The sequence below is a fragment of the Musa acuminata genome, chromosome BXJ3-8 (genome assembly GCF_036884655.1).
Source record: "Musa acuminata AAA Group cultivar baxijiao chromosome BXJ3-8, Cavendish_Baxijiao_AAA, whole genome shotgun sequence".
NCBI lineage: Eukaryota > Viridiplantae > Streptophyta > Magnoliopsida > Zingiberales > Musaceae > Musa > Musa acuminata.
The window spans coordinates 50,382,446-50,398,207 of NC_088356.1; the positions used below are offsets into that span (position 1 = coordinate 50,382,446).

The 15,762-nt window shown below is 42.1% G+C and overlaps 2 protein-coding genes across 15 annotated transcripts; both read right to left on the minus strand.

Annotated features, from left to right (window-relative positions):
• Positions 1-2,600: 2,600 nt before the first annotated feature.
• Positions 2,601-8,142, minus strand: LOC135644499 (ent-copalyl diphosphate synthase 1-like). 11 transcript variants are annotated; one of them, XM_065162110.1, is made up of 16 exons: positions 7,868-8,142; positions 7,119-7,533; positions 6,768-6,863; positions 6,392-6,495; positions 5,985-6,288; positions 5,684-5,867; positions 5,383-5,597; positions 5,182-5,302; positions 5,003-5,115; positions 4,703-4,929; positions 4,503-4,618; positions 4,156-4,254; positions 3,750-3,998; positions 3,485-3,608; positions 3,178-3,390; positions 2,601-3,058 (listed from the first exon to the last, which is right to left on the minus strand). In XM_065162110.1, the coding sequence occupies exons 2-16, from the start codon at positions 7,189-7,191 to the stop codon at positions 2,834-2,836; spliced, it is 2,463 nt and encodes an 820-aa protein (XP_065018182.1). In that variant the 5' UTR covers positions 7,192-7,533; positions 7,868-8,142; the 3' UTR covers positions 2,601-2,833. The 11 variants fall into 11 exon arrangements, with proteins under 11 accessions (XP_065018182.1, XP_065018181.1, XP_065018189.1 ...); XM_065162109.1 differs by having other exon boundaries at positions 7,119-7,538; XM_065162117.1 differs by lacking the exon at positions 7,868-8,142 and having other exon boundaries at positions 7,119-7,259; positions 7,386-7,794.
• Positions 8,143-9,196: 1,054 nt separating this feature from the next.
• On the minus strand, positions 9,197-15,762 carry LOC103995766 (N-terminal acetyltransferase B complex catalytic subunit NAA20). Of its 4 annotated transcripts, none has more exons than XM_009416454.3 (7): positions 15,518-15,762; positions 14,479-14,623; positions 14,277-14,367; positions 13,255-13,387; positions 11,015-11,084; positions 9,674-9,734; positions 9,197-9,591 (listed from the first exon to the last, which is right to left on the minus strand). In XM_009416454.3, exons 2-7 carry the CDS (start codon positions 14,554-14,556, stop codon positions 9,500-9,502), a joined length of 525 nt encoding a protein of 174 aa, XP_009414729.2. In that variant the 5' UTR covers positions 14,557-14,623; positions 15,518-15,762; the 3' UTR covers positions 9,197-9,499. The 4 variants fall into 4 exon arrangements, with proteins under 4 accessions (XP_009414729.2, XP_009414732.2, XP_009414731.2 ...); XM_009416457.3 differs by having other exon boundaries at positions 14,479-14,633; XM_009416456.3 differs by having other exon boundaries at positions 15,470-15,762.

Sequence of the window (15,762 nt, forward strand, 5' to 3'; positions counted from 1 at the left end):
AGACGATAATGACAACCCCACACAAGGGAACGAGGGGAACCATAAGAAATTATAAATTAATTGAAGATAAAAAAAATAGAGATATTATTCTATGTGCACTTGTATGATGATCTTTTATCATGCTATTCTATCAAATCCAACAGTAATTTCAGATCGTGGTGTGTCTTCTACGTGAGTCTTTCTTTCTTGCAGTGTTCATGGTGGAAACCATGACGCATCTTCTCCACCGTTGAGAAGCTCCAGTCATGTCGAGAACAGCATGCAGACCGTTCCTTTCCAGGTTACCTGTACTTCACACGAGGCCTCATCTTGTCCAGAGTTCTGATAGCTGACAGTAAGCGGTTCGTGTTGCTGCTATCTTCTCCACCTCAATCTCTACTGATGGACACGAAGATGTGGTGTGACACATGGTTTGACGATATGCCAAAGGCGACGGCCACCCGCAGCAAAGTGGAGCGGCCGAGTGCGAGCCATTACCAACTTGAGGACATGATTGAATCAACTCGAGGACATGCATCGATGCGTTTCCTTTTGGTGGGTGTGGGAGTTGCCATGCTCGGACGAGTAGGGCAGCTCGTGATTCGGGAAGAGCACGCGTTGAGGTGCGATAAGAGACTGCTCTTTGTCTCACTTTCAGTGTTCCCCTCCCTCTTTTGCTGCCCAACTTTCGGATAAGACTACTGCCAAGAAAAGGTAGATTTGCAGACTCTCTCTCTCTCTCTCTCTCTCTCTAATCTATAGAAACCTGATCATGATCAAATGGATTAGGGTTAGGCCTACCAAAGTCGAAGCATTCGATGTTTCCATCTAGTTCTCATGCTCGACGTGGTTCTCGCTTGTGTCGATTTTGATTGTCAATTCGACTTGATCGAGTTTATGTATTCTTTGAGTCAGAATGAAGTGAGATTCGATAGACAGATCAATCATTGGAATTGATAAAGGAATATATCCAACTACAAAGCGAACCCTTGAGATGATTTGTTTTGAGACAAAATTCTCATGTTACATAAGGGTTCGATCGAGTCGTAGAAGATGTGTGCTGCACCCGACATGTTAAACCCTAACCATCCAGCAAATAAGATGAAATGTATTAATTCTTAGCACCATAGAATTAGAAAGATTCATTTGCTATCTTCTACAATATCATTATGCTTATAGAATTATTCATCCATTTGTAAAAATATTACTGATATATACAAATAAAAAATAAAGTAACACATGAAAAGTTTCACTCTGCGTATCTTATGAGATCCAAAACACAAAAAAGGGCAGCTTCCAAGTACTGGGATCCAATAATTCAAGAAAAATGGAGTTGAATTGGAGCTAAAGTTGGGTATCCCAATCATCTCCACATGGTACTTTGTTCCTCTGATAAAAGAGAGTCCAAAAGGACTGCACGTAAATGCATTCGACTCGATTCCTTTGGCAGCTTCCCACGTAATCTATCTTGTGAACTCAGCGAGGAAGTGCCGAGTATCGTTTCGTCTCGGATGTGTCTGCCATTTCCAGATGCCGAGTCGGACAGCATTATTCGTGGGCGCATCGGAAACCATGACCCTCCTTGCGACGTACTGCTGCTTCCACCTACGAGTGGTGGGGTGCTTTATATGACTGCGATCTCTCACCGCATAAGAGAGAGAGAGAGGGAGAGTCACTCATCCACATCTTTTGTGGAGATCAGCAGAAGTTAAAATCTGAGGCTTGAAGTTATAATTGCATACGGTAAGAGAGACCTGATGATGATCAAATGGATTAGGGTTGAGCTTACCAAAGGCGAAACACCCAATGTTTCCATCTACTTCTCGTGCTTGTTGTGGTTCTCCCTTGTGTCGATTTTAGTTGTCAATATGACTTGATCGAGTTGATATATTATTTGAGTCTCATCATATTTGATGGAAAAGAGATCCGAATTAGAATAAGATGAGATGGGATAGACAGAACAGATCAATCATTGGAATTGATGAAGGAACATAATACGAAGTGAACCCATGAGATGATTTATTTTTAGATGAAATTCTCAGAATGGTTCAATCGAATTGTAAAATATCATTATGTTTATAGATTTATTCATCCATGTAAAAAATATTATTGATATATATATATATATAATAAATAAATAATAAAGTAACACATGAAAAGGTTCAATCTGCGTATCTTATCAGATCCAAAAAAAAGCAGCATGGGATCCAATAATTCAACAGACAGGAGTTGAAATGGGGCTAAAGTTGGGTATCCAATCATCCCCGAATGGTACTTTGGTTTTTTGATAAAAGAGAATCCAAGGTACTGCACGTAAATGCATTTGACTCGATTCGTTTGGCAGCTTCCCACGCAATCTATCTTGCGAACTCAGCGAGGAGGAAGTGCCGAGTATCTTTTCGTGTCCGCCATTTCCAGATGCCGACTCGTACAGCATTATTTGTGGGCGCAGCCGAAACCATGACCCTCCTTGCTACCCAATGCACCTTTCACCCACGACTGGTGGGCTACTTTATACGACTGCGATCTCTCACCACATAAGAGAGAGAGAGAGAGAGAGAATCACTCGTCCACATCTTTTGTAGAGATCAGCAGAAGTTAAAATCACAGGCTTGAAGATATGTATCAAAGTCACTGAGGTTGGCTACTAAATTATGAGAATTTCCAAAGATTAAGAAGGCATTGCATCCTTCTACATAGATGCCATGTAAACCTGACAAACTACGTCACTTATTCATTCACATCTTTGGAAGAAATCAGCATGATAAGAAGTCCCAAAGATTCCGAAGAAAGTGCAATATGTGAAACTGATAAGCTCCATCACACTGCTCATTCACATATTTCATGAAGCTCACTAAGCCACAGGCTTGAAGAGCACCTCGGAGATGTGGCTGCGGAGTGCAGCAGGTGAGCAGTGAGCAGCGTAATAGAAGCTCTTTGCCACCAGAAGGAATGTTTGCTTGGTGTGGTGGTTGAGGTCATCTGAAGTCTGCAGCACACACCGAGCCAGCTCTTGCATCTCTGCTTCTACTGCCTTGTCCTTGCAGCTGCTTGTGACAGCGCGCTCCTCCGTGATGCTCTGAGAAGATGACAAACCACTCTTAGGAACTCATTGATAGCAGGAATGTCGATATCGGTGTTCTAAAATATCCACAAAATATATATATTATAATCGAGAAGAAAAACAATAAAATATACCTTAGCGGCAACAATCTGTCGTCGCCTTAGATTATGACAAAGGGACGACAGTAGATGACAAAGCCGACTGTAATTAGGACGAGTCACCGTTAACTCCGTCGAACTGAACCTCCCTGCACAGCTTTCCATGGTCCTGACCAGCAGTAACCCCGTCTCTTCCCTTCCGAATCCGTCAGACGCGTCGCTATGCCATGCCATCAACCACTCCTTCCACTGAGAAAAATAAGATCAAAATTAAAAATATTATATAAATGATTATTATTATTATTGGAATCAAAGAGCGAGAGGAGAAGGATCGAGATATTACAGCTTGTTGTAAATGATGGCGGACCAGCTGTTGTTGGAAGGCCGGCCGTGTATCAGCCGCCAGCCGCTCGATCAGCTGCCGGAGCAGACCCACCAACACTTCTCCCGCCTTCTTCCCTCCCATCCTGCGTTCAAATTCAGAAACATCACTCGCCATCTCCATGATCTTAAGAACTAATCACTTAAGCTGAGGGAGTACGCATAGAAAATGGTCCGGAAGAAGATTCCATCAGGATCTCAAGAAAGCAAGACGGTGTTGCACTCACCTGCTAATGTCATGGCCGTCGCTTCGATCATCAAGGAAGTCGAGGATGAACGATCGCCTCATCTCGTCCGTGCACGTGGCGCTGCTAAAATACGACGACACGGCCGTGGCCATCGTGGCGGTCCGAGCCCAACCCAATCTCTCGACCGCGCGGTCCGGTTCGAACACGCAAGCGGCCGCCAGAAAGTAGTCCCTCAGTAGGCTCCTCCGCTTCACCCTGTGCCATCGTAGACCGGCCTCCTCGTACCATCTGATCCCAATCGAACGATCATTATTTTTTACCGAAGAAAAGGGTTAACAGACTATTTCGCCTTGAAAATGGAGACTAGAAGTGATCGAAAAAGGACAATTTGGAGAGTTAAATCTATCAATGCTGGGGGAAAATAGAGGACGTTTCTCTCACTTACTTTTCGAGGTCGAACCATTCGAACTGATGGAGAGATTGACAGCGATTATAGTCCAACTTGGCCAACTCCAAGTACACGTCGTTGTTCACCAATGGCATCCTGCGACGACGACCCCAACTCCCGTTAGCTCTAGTTTATCTCATCCCACAGCTCTCCGATACGAGTATGCATCCGTAAAACTGGGGCCCACGTGGTATACGAGGTAGGAAAAGGAAAGAGCTTAAGATTAGGATGAGGCTGGCGAAGGTCCCCCCATTGGTCCGTGAGTCATGGGTCCCGTAGGACGTACTAGGGTCCATGCCGACGACGACGACGACGACGACGACTTATGGGGAGAGTGGCGTTACCTGTAGAGCGTCTTCCCTATCCAGACGTCGCCGCTGCCTCCATACTGCTCCAAGTACAGCCTCGTCTCCACGCGAGGCAGGCTGGCGTACCAGGGGAAGTCCAGGGCGTACGCCACCTGTTGGAGGTCGATCCCATCGTGTCATGCAGCCTCGATCGAGAGTACCAGGCAAGCAGCTGAGGGAGTGTGTCGTCTGCTTACCTCGCCCGGCAAGTCCTTGGTGATGATCCACTTGTCCACCACCTGGTCGGCGGCTTGCTTCTCTCGCAGGAACAGGTAGGAGAAGCTCCTGGCCCGGTCCAGTATCTCCTCCCCGGGGAAGGCCACCTGCGACGCCCGGTTCAGGTTGTACATTCCGGTCACTGCCTGGGTCGATTGCCCGGCGAAGCAGAAGAACTCACCGTCCTTCTCGAAATGCCGGAACACGCCTGCGACGGCCAAGTAGCACAGCTTTCTGAGACCATGCCTTCAAACTTGAACCGGGGATGCGTTGTTACTCACCGGCGGAGACGTCGTAGCCGTGCAGCCGGAGCAGTCGGAACCCCATCGATGTGTCGTCCACTTCGTGCACTCTCGTGCCCTTCGCCCAGCAGATGCCGTCCTCGGTCCAATATCTGTGGTTCGGGCGATCGTTCTCAGACGCGCAAGAAGAAGAAGGTGGACTCTAAATCATTACCGACCTGTATACGTAGTCCAAGCAGTCTTTGATCTCCTGCTCCAAGTATCGAGAGATCCCGAGACGCTCCAAGCGATCGACGACCCACAGGTGCTCGAAGAGATCGACGGGGTAAACGTTGGGCACTGGAGAGTAGAATCCGATCAATTACGGTGAAGGTAAAGTAACTTGTGGAACGAGGAGAAGTGTCGTCAAACGGTCTTACCCCCCCCACCAAATCTATGGATGACTCTCTGGAGATAATTGAGGCAGTTGTCATCACCAGTCTGCATCACAGCAAAAGCCGTGGAGGATGGTGAGAAGAGAAAGGAGCCGTCAGAGCACTGGAGGCGAAGCAGCCTGTCCCAGTCGAGGCCCGGCATTCCTTCCAGGCTATGGAGCAGCGTGGTGGGCACTTCATGCATCACATCTCTTGGAATCCTATATCACATCAGTTTGCTCAGCGACAATGCCTGGAAAGGTGCAGCAAACCAGGTGAATGCAACACTCGGGTTTTGCTGCAGTACCTCTTCAGTTTCAGACTTCTCTTGGCGTCGATTTCCTGCAAAGAAGGGTCACCATAGGGAATCTCCAGCTCAAGCGCTTTGGCTATGTCAAGGAGGGAGGGGAAAGCGACTTCGAAGCCGATGGGCATTAGCTCTGCTTCCTCCTCACGCAATCTCCACATGTTCTCACGGATAAATGCAAGTCCTGTCAAGTTAAAAGGAGCCATTTCAGCTACAATCTTATGTGCATTCTTGTGTGTGTGTGTGTGTGTTTGGTGTGGATGTGTCTGATGGCAGTGCTGCTACTGCTATTGCGATTGACCTCTCCTGCAACTATCCGGATAGATGGTCCATGACTTGAGAGCGATGACGCAGGCCAGGGTGTTGATCATCCGATCATGGGCGGAGAAGATGACAGCGTCTCCCCACGAGCCATCCGGCAGCTGGTTGTCGACGATCCACCGGAGGCTGGACGGGAACCGAGGGCCACCACTTACGTCTTTGTTCTTGACCAGTGCCACCCACGCCGTGTCGTATGCGGAGATGCTTATTTCCCCATCACCCATTCGCCGCAACATCGCTCTGACTTCACCCACCATCCGCCATATCCCTCTCGATCCACAGAGCTAGAGAACAAGATCCATCAATCATTACCATCTTTTTTCGGCTCCCAAACTTTACAGTGGGCACTTGACTATCATCGACAGCTTCGTCATACAACCAAATTACCTCAAGCGATCCATCATCGTCCTCGTCCTCGTCGGCGTCCTGCGGCTGATGCTCCGGCAGATGAAGAACAGGCAATCCGTTCTGAATCAAGCCTACGCCGTATTCTGCAAGTAGATATGATAGCAAAGTGGACAGTAAATCACTCGTAATCTGAATGCCATGCTGTATGCAGCTGCGCAGAGTGGTTAGCCGCAGTTTTATGTCCGGCCATGAAAGGGCAGTCTTCGCTCCAAATTCCACGTAGTTGAGGAAATCCATCGGTGGCAATAGCCACCCACTTCATCGAGGAATCCCTTCTAGTGTTTATGTTCGGATCAAAGCAGCGAGGAAGAAAGCATCCGTTCCACGGAAATCAGCAGGGGATTCTGGTACGTACCTGGAGTGGTGGGTTTGGATAATGCATGGCTCCTCCACCGCGCAAAGCGCACCTCCTTCTCGGCTCTCCGAGTGATGCCCAGATCGCACGGACCTACTGTTACACATGGACCCAAACAGCAGTAAAATCTTTAGCGGAATCCTCCCTTTTCGCTCCGCAAGATATAAAGAAAGGCCACTGGGAAAGGTGGCGTGAATTCTTGTTGTATATAGACCATGAGGTACTGCTGGTGATTCCTCCCACCCCTCACATGCATCGAGGCACTCGATTGCAACCCGGCATGAAGCAGGAACATGAAGCTTTAAATGACACGAGCAAGAAAAAGGAGGATGGAGCGGAAGAAGGACGTGCCTGGGACAGTCGGCGAGCGAGGTCGCAGCGCCAGCGTGCCGACGGCCATCGTCGTCGTCGTCGTCGTCGTCATCGTCGTCGCTGCTGCCGAAAAGGAGACGGCCAGGTGTCAGCGGTCAGGTGCGGTCTGGGGGCGGCAGCCTTGGCTTTTGCACACGAGAGAGGCAGGAAACAAACAAGCGGCCGAGGAAGCGAATCAGGCAAAGCACAGAGGGAGGGAATAGAGAGAGAGAGAGAGAGAGAAGGCATGAAGACAAACTCCACCACCGCAGGAGATTCCCACAAGGGATGCCTCCGAGGATCTTATGAAGCGACTTCTCCAATGATGAGCCTCACCAAATCACCATTATGTTAATCTACTGCCTGATCTGACACTCTGCACGGATCGTCTTTCCTTTCACTGCGTCCATGCGATCTATCCTACCATATTTAGACACCAAAAAGAGCAAGGATGCATGAATCTGGAATGAATTGATTCATTGGAGACTGTATAGAGGAAGGATGAATCTAACATGGACCGATTCAAGATATATAATTCCTCCATTGTGGACAAGCTATGAACTGATAGTGGATTACTAGCCCTCCGCCGATAAGGCAGAAGAAGACAGTTGGAAGCTGCATGAGCTGCTGTTTGGTTGGTGTTTGTCGCAAAACACATTTGAAATATACGTAAGGGAAGGAGGAAACAGAGGAAAGATGAAATAATTGGGAACTACCAAAGGAGAGAGAGGGATCAAACTGAGACGCACCGTTAAATGCATCTGATCTGCGGCATGATTGGCTCGAAAAGGAATTCGTAGACCGGATTGGAAGATGAAACTGATGTCTGTGGTCATCTACTACCATCTGATCTGGTCTCTTTCTGCAACACTGTTCCAGGATTATGAATCGAAAGGCAAACCAATAGCATGACCTTGGTTCTGACTCAGGTTTTCGATTAATATCATTGGTTCTCAATCATCCTCGCTGGCTCATAGCAACCACAAAACTCGGACAAAGGATGAAATAGACAAATAAGGCTCACAATCTGATTCCTCTTTTTTTTTCTTTTTTTCTCTCTCCTCCTTCAAAACACAAAAAACATGCATTACATTACTTGTAAATTGCTGGTTGAGAAATCTAACAGTGTGTTGGTTCCTTGATGCATACCTTTTGATTGGGCCACAAATATTGGCTGAGTTGAAGGGTAGCAGCATTGTATGGATAAAGATGAGCAGTTGATTGAGCTTCTGAGACCCATCTCCCTCCTTCAAAACAAGAAAAACATGCATTACATTACTTGTAGATTGCTGGTTGAAATGTAACAGTATGTTGGTTACTTGATGCATACCTTTTGATTGGGTCATAAATATTGACTGAGTTGATGAAGTTGGGCAGTCGATTGAGCTTCTGAGACCCATCTGGTTTGTGCCTACTCAAAAGAACAAACAGGAAGATGATAACAATAAAAACAATGCATGTGTGGCTTGGTGGAATTTTTTGCTGAACTTTGGAGAGGCTTGCGACAAGTACTACATAGGAGTCAGTAGATTGCTTTGAAGACTTAGCTAGTGCTTCCAATTATTACATCTCCATGGAGGGGGTGTCCTGGTTGCATTGCCTCCAAAACAGTACCAGATGAATGACACTGGAACACGCTATAGTATCTGTAGAACAATAGAAAAAGTTGTTGGAAAAGCATCCTAATGCTGCAAGAAGCATGATAAAAGTTGTCCTTGCTATGTACCTTATGCTTGACTTCTGCAGTTCTGGCTTTCATGATATAAATCTTTGCTGAGGTAGCTACTCTGTTTAAAAGTCAACATAGATAATGGCATGCAATCTCATGGGGTATGAAGTTGCCAGAACCAAGAGATTCAACTCAGTTGGAAAGTAAACCAAGATAGCAAGCAAGATACATAAAAACTGATGTGGAAGACTCACAAAAGGGAATCTTCCCTATCAAACCTGAGATGCTCATTAATTTTTTTCTGGCTTATCAGTTGATTGTGATTGTGTTCCCATTGGCAGTAAAAGAACAAAAAGATACAGCTCAAAAAAATTGAAGAACAAGTAGAAACATCAGAACTAGCTGAACATGGTATAAATTTCAACATGTTTCATCAAATTAAAATCAAACAAAAGTTTCCTGGAATGAAATATAGCTTCAACTTTCTCAGAAAATGTTCCAGAAACAATGCCCATAAAATCCACACTTCCAAGGTACTCTTTGCAAAAATAAGACATGATCATCACTATCTTGCAAAGACGAGCAAATTTCACATACAGATCCTCATATGATTCAATAAACAACCAGACTTCGCTCTGTATGAAGATTTACCAACTATTACATATCATAAAGTGCATAATCACCTAACCATCGGAAGCACTTGATGAAGAACTTAATCATATTCGAGTTCGTCTGGAGTGATTGGCCTTTTCAGGGGTATCATGGATTTCTTATCAACATCGCGAGATAGTGCCTTCCTCATATCTGAAAACATGAAGCTCAATTAACACCATAATCAATTTGATTTTGAACATGCCCACTTGATCTTGTTTGTGAAGCCACATACCCAAACCATCTTCTTCCCCAGAGTAGTAGCGCAGCACTCTTCGGTATATCACATAGCCAAGCTGTAGAATGAAAAGGAAAGAAGGAGAACGAATGTGATCAACAAAGACAAGTATGTTTATCTAAAAATGCAAATAAATCATGACAATGACAATAACTTGTCTGATTGATACTTGATACCACTAAACAACAATAATTAAAAGTTGATTCGAACCAATCCATATTCAAAGCAGCCAATGATTTTACTGGTAAATAATGGTTAATGATGCATCATGAATTTTCTTACTAACACCAACTTGTTCAGAAAGGACAAGTATGTTTATCTAAAAAATGTAAATAAATCATGACACTGACAATCACTTGTCTAATTGATACTTGATACCACTAAACAACAATAATTAACAGTTGATTTGAACCAATCCGTCTTCAAAGCAGCCAATGATTTTACTGGTAAATAATGGTTAATGATACATCATGAATTTTCTGGCTAACACCAACTTGTTCAGAAAGGACAAGTATGTTTACCTAAAAATGCAAATAAATCATGACAATGACAATAACTTGTCTAATTGATACTTGGTACCACTAAGCAACAACAATTAACATTTGATTCGAACTAATCCGTCTTCAAAGCAGCCAATGATTCTACTGGTAAATAATGGTTAATGATGCATCATGAATTTCTGACTAACACCAACTTGTTCAGAACGGACAACAGTCCACTGATCAGAAATGGTGAGCTATGCAAATCACTGAACAATAACTATAAGTTTGGCTCCATTTCCATTCTTTAACAAAATGGATGCCAATTACAATTATTAACGACATTATTTTCCTTGTATATTCATATATGAATGAATTATTTTCACTTCAAAGGTCTTGGGGCCAGAGCCCCTGGTTGTAAATTCTATATATTTACATATCACACAAAAAAAAGGAAGAAATGGCAGAACAGGTGTGATTGGCAATAGAAGCTACCAAATCGTTCCACCCATTAAAAAGCACCAGATGATGCCATTTACCAACACAATTCAATGTATACCTCGTAATTCTCATTCCAGCAAAAAGTGCATTTTTGCTACCACTGTAAATGTGCATAATGGTAATGGCCATCACAGCAATATTGGGTAAAGCTAATGCATAAAGCACCCCTAGCAAGGAATCCATCATTCCAAGTTAAGATCCAGAAATCAGAACCATGACTAGTACAAATGCTGCAAAACATGACTAGCCTGTCCAATAAGATCACATGAATCTGATTGTCTTTTAAAGCACAACACCAAAATGGCATATAACAGAAATGGTTTTGCCAAAGGTAAGATGGATGCGATAGAATGCCTACCTTTTCATACATTTTTATAGCAGGCATGTTGGATGCCCTTACAAATAGATCCACAAAGTATGCTTTATCGCTGCACAGGATAATTTTGTATATTAGCAATAAAAACATCATCAGAAACACCAAGAACAAACTGTCAAAATCCAACAGTGTGACTAGTGGCATCGTCTCCACCAGAATAGTGAAAAAACTCAAACCAGTTAAATTTCCACTGGAAGATAAGTTCATAAGACAATTCTATAGATTTGAAAATTATGGTCATGCCAATTACGACCTCATGTAATGAGACTCTAGGCTAATACTCAAGCCTTAGTTCATCATGTTAAGCCGTAAAGTTTCTCTTGGATACAAACACTGTATCAATTAACAGAAACCATGGGGTAAATAATAATTGATATGGGCTTCAGGTGATTCCTCTGAGGCTCTGATGATATTAATTTAAGCATAACAGAGAACAGCATACGGTAACTTAAAGACCTCTGGAACATGTGAAATTCTCCTCATTAGAAACAAATTTCTTCTTTTCTTTTCCATGTCTTATGATGCTCTCAACTTTCTTTCATTAACGTTTCTTATAATGAAGTTGCGACGGCAACAATGTTGCAACCTTTTTGGTGGGTTAAAAGAGAAAGATCATAAAATCAAAAAAAATAATGAAGAATGAATACGATGGCCTTATCTATATCCATCAAGGCCTGCTCCAATTTTTTGAGTCAGCTTAATGTTTTGCCTATGGTGCTTATGCTAAGTGTTACCATATCCTCCCTTTGTTAAGACACTTCAATATGAACTTCACCAAACTCTCCTTAATGATTTCCCTAGATCGTTTATGCATACCCATAAAATAGGAGTTTGAACATGGACTTCACCACTCTTCTGAATGATTTCCCAATATTGTTTATGTATAACCATATGTACATCCATATATTTCAAACACTGATATCTCAGGGCCATTTAGGATCTCCATTGATCATTTCAAACACATCAATTTTGAACTTGTGTGACTCTTACCCATGCTATCTTTGAATAAAACTTTTCATTTTTGATCTCCATCTTGTCATTTATACCATGTTCATCTTATTGCTAAAAATATCATTATCTTACAATCACAACATTCCATACAAAACAACATTGTCCATTGTCCATTGCAAGGAGGACAAGAGAATGAAACATGACATAAGCAAATATTCAAAATCTGAAAAAGAAAAAAGAAAAGAAAAGAAAAGAAACAGAGTTATAAAGTGGTACCTAATCCCAAAATCATGATCAGAACAAACATTACAAAAGTACCATTGAATAGATCGGCAGATAAGAATGAATGGAAATTACATTAGTAGGAAAATAAGCTGAAATGTCTCTGCGTTGAGTCTCGACTATCGGTAAAGTGGTCATGCTTCCTTCACGAAGACTAGAATTTGACTTAGCTACTCCTTTCAGAAGTCATGAATGCAAATAAAAAACATCTCCTATATAAGCTTCATGACCTTCCATGATGCCCGTTCTTCCAACTATGAGACATGGCTAAGTGTTCCTACTCACATTGTGCCCAATGCCCAGGTAGATTGGTCAATAGTAGGTCAAGAAATATTGAGTGATGATTTGGGTGGAGGTTTATGAGGAATAGAGATAACCTATAACGACCCGAGTCTGATGGGCTAACTGGCCTATCAACTTTCGTTTGGTCTAAACCACTGACCAAAATGCTTAAGCTGAAGTTGATAGTAGTACACTCATCAGACCCTTATAAGTCAATCTTAGTCTTGCCCACTTTCGATGTGGGACTAATCAGGGATGTTACATAACCTCTGTGTTATTTCAGATTTGGCGAGCATCAAAATCTGTCAAATAGAAAAAAATGCCTTTTTTGCACTGGAAAACCTTTCCCAAAAAGTACTGATCTTATAGAGCGGCTGAACAAGTGAATGAATAAACATCATGAATCCAAATGGAATCACATTCTTGAGGCAACTAACTAAAACACACAATTACAAAACTGAATGTCAAAAATCTAAAATAATACAAGTAGCAAATACTATTTTCCTATTACCCTTGGTATGCTCCAGACTAATTGGCCAACTACACCAACATGTGGCCATAAAACGAACAGCAAAATTTTAATTTTGGAAGTGACCAAGTATCAAGAATCATGTGCAACATTCATTCAAGTGCTTTAGCAGAAATACTAGAAATCAGTTATGACAGATTAATAAACAGAAAATAACAAAGAAAGGAAACAATATTACATCTTGTCACTGATGTTCTCCAATAAGTGCATGAGTTTTTTGGCTAGTTGTTGTCTTCGATACTCAGGAGCAACAGTAACTGCAGTTACATGGCCATGCCAAGATTCACCTTGTCCTTCGACTTTACCCATAACTGAAAACAGAGACTGGATTGTCAAACATCACTACAAAAACTAGTAATCTTGTCATTACAAACAGAACAATAAAAGTAACAATATTATGTTTACATGCATAAGCACTAAAATGAGACTCCAAATTTAGGATCAGAATCATAGGCCTCAAATTTTAGATGGGAAGGATATATTAATATATAGAGAAATAGATTGACGGAAGAAATGCTAATCATAGTTAGTTCAACTTAGAGGCCTTTGCACATAGCTATGTCTGTTTATACACTAAAGGTAAGCTTCAGGTGGGGTCTATTTGCTTAATCATGGTTTTTCGCATAATTCAAAGCCATTTCTAAAATATCATAATGAACTTCTCCATACATGTCTCAAGTATTGCATTATACATAAAAAATCTTGCATTTGTTAAGAATTAGAAATTTTGATGGCTCATTGGTCCGAGCAGCAAGCACTACTAGGAATTCATAGTACCCATTGATTTGTTTGCACATATTGCATCAACTTCAATTTAGTGGCATCAAGCTTAGAAAACAGAACTATACCACGAATCTCATTAAATAACTGATCAATCACATGCAATCATAAATGGGATAGTTGTCATTAATGGGCTGTATTTCATGTTCTATAATCAAGAAATAAGAAATAGCACTGAAGTTGATTGGCTTTTCTATACAGCAATACTAAAAGGGGAGTTTGGCATGCTACAACTCAAAAAACAATCTTGGTTATTGACAATTACAGATTTATATGAAACCTTAGTAGAAATCTGGTTCTTGTTTCCTTAAATTTCCATATGACAAAAAGAGCATCAGATCCTCTGGTATGGTTGATGGTTTTGCAAAACAAAAAACTGAAATTGATGAATCGTGGAGCAACACATAATAGAGGACTTACTATACCCCATGATACAATTACCAGGGCCCTCTGCAACGTGAAAGTAATCAGGCCACCGAGCCAGGTATGTCATGTAGAATGACATGTTGAACTAGCCAGATTAAAAAAAAAAGAAGGGGGAAATTAGATACGCAGAAAGAATAAGAGCTAAGATATGAAAAAAGAACAAAAAAATTAAGACAATCAATATAGGAGAGCTTACAGTCTCGGTTCGGTGGTCAAGATTTACGGAAGCAAAGCGGAGGAGATCATTGCAGCAAAACCGGCGGATGGTTGCCATTGGCAACAAACGACAGAGGAAAAATAATAAGATTTGTTATTCACCAAGATTATTCCTTTATCTCCACCTGTACCAACCTTTTTCTTTGAGTCATTCCATGATGCAATAAGCTAGGGGACGAACATGAACAGTAAAAAAATATTTGGTAAAAATAAGTTAAATTCAACAATAGTGATATGAACAATAAAGTTAGAAATAAGGGGTAGAAGACTTCAACGATTCAATAAACAGAATCAAATTAAGCAAAAAAAATCATTCAAGATATTTCTGATATATTTATGGATAGCCATCATGTATAACAAATAACCAATTTTATGTTAGACAAATACATACATGATTAACATGATATGTCCGACATAAATGTCTAAAGAAATTTGAACTTGATTAATTTATCCTAAGTTGATTTCTAAATAATCTATTGGAACATGTAACTAAAGCTGCATAGGCTAATCTTGCAATCCTATTCATGATTTCAATGTTACATAAAATATGAAAACATAGAAATCATTCAAGAATTGAAAATTATAGACTTACATTTCCTTTTTGCTTTATTGTGTATTACAATTCCCAAAGATATCCAAACAAAAAAAAAGTAATAATATTAAAAAATTATCGATTAACCTATTCGGTCGCATAAATTGTTCATTTGAAGTATCGTTGCGTTTGAGGTCGTCTTAGAAGAATAATCCTTGAGGCTTTTTTCTATCAAGACTAATAGGCTATTACACGAAATAAAATTTCAAAATACCGCTATCCAACAAACCCTAATTCAGAACCAAACTTCCATTCGCCAAGTTAAACGCTCTGTCATGTGCACGCACATTACGATGTCGACTGGAAAAGAAAGGGCACATCCGCGACCTCGGAGATCACGACAAGGAAAAGAAAAGGTGCGAGTTATCTTGCTAACGACCTACGAATTGAAGCGGCGGGATCCGGAGAAAGAAGCGTTCGGTCTCACCAGAGCACCGGTCGAGCGGTCGATCGAGGCGATCAGGTAACCGGAGGAGCTGAGGCTAATGGCGTCAACCTCGGATCAAGCACCGGCGCTCTCCGCGGAGGAAGCGGCACCGAGTAAAAGATTCTGCGATGTCTCCCGGGGGACCAAAGAGAAGGTGATTCCGGATGCGCGTCGCCTTCGCAACACCCAATCCTGCCTCGGTGGAGCGATGAATCGCGATAACGGAAGACCGCCGAAGAGGCTTT

What these genes read in the sequence shown, in the direction of transcription:
- LOC135644499 (XM_065162110.1), bottom strand. Translation starts at nt 7,191, where the DNA reads ATGACGACGACGACGACGACGACGATGGCCGTCGGCACGCTGGCGCTG. An exon ending in TCCGGATAGTTGCAGGAGAG is followed by an intron (nt 5,868 to 5,984) that starts GTCAATCGCAAT and finishes TTAACTTGACAG; the next exon opens with GACTTGCATTTATCCGTGAG. An exon ending in GACGGCCATGACATTAGCAG is followed by an intron (nt 3,609 to 3,749) that starts GTGAGTGCAACA and finishes ATTTGAACGCAG; the next exon opens with GATGGGAGGGAAGAAGGCGG.
- LOC103995766 (XM_009416454.3), bottom strand. Translation starts at nt 14,556, where the DNA reads ATGGCAACCATCCGCCGGTTTTGCTGCAATGATCTCCTCCGCTTTGCT. An exon ending in TTGACCACCGAACCGAGACT is followed by an intron (nt 14,368 to 14,478) that starts GTAAGCTCTCCT and finishes TAATCTGGCTAG; the next exon opens with TTCAACATGTCATTCTACAT. An exon ending in TGGGGAAGAAGATGGTTTGG is followed by an intron (nt 9,592 to 9,673) that starts GTATGTGGCTTC and finishes TCATGTTTTCAG; the next exon opens with ATATGAGGAAGGCACTATCT.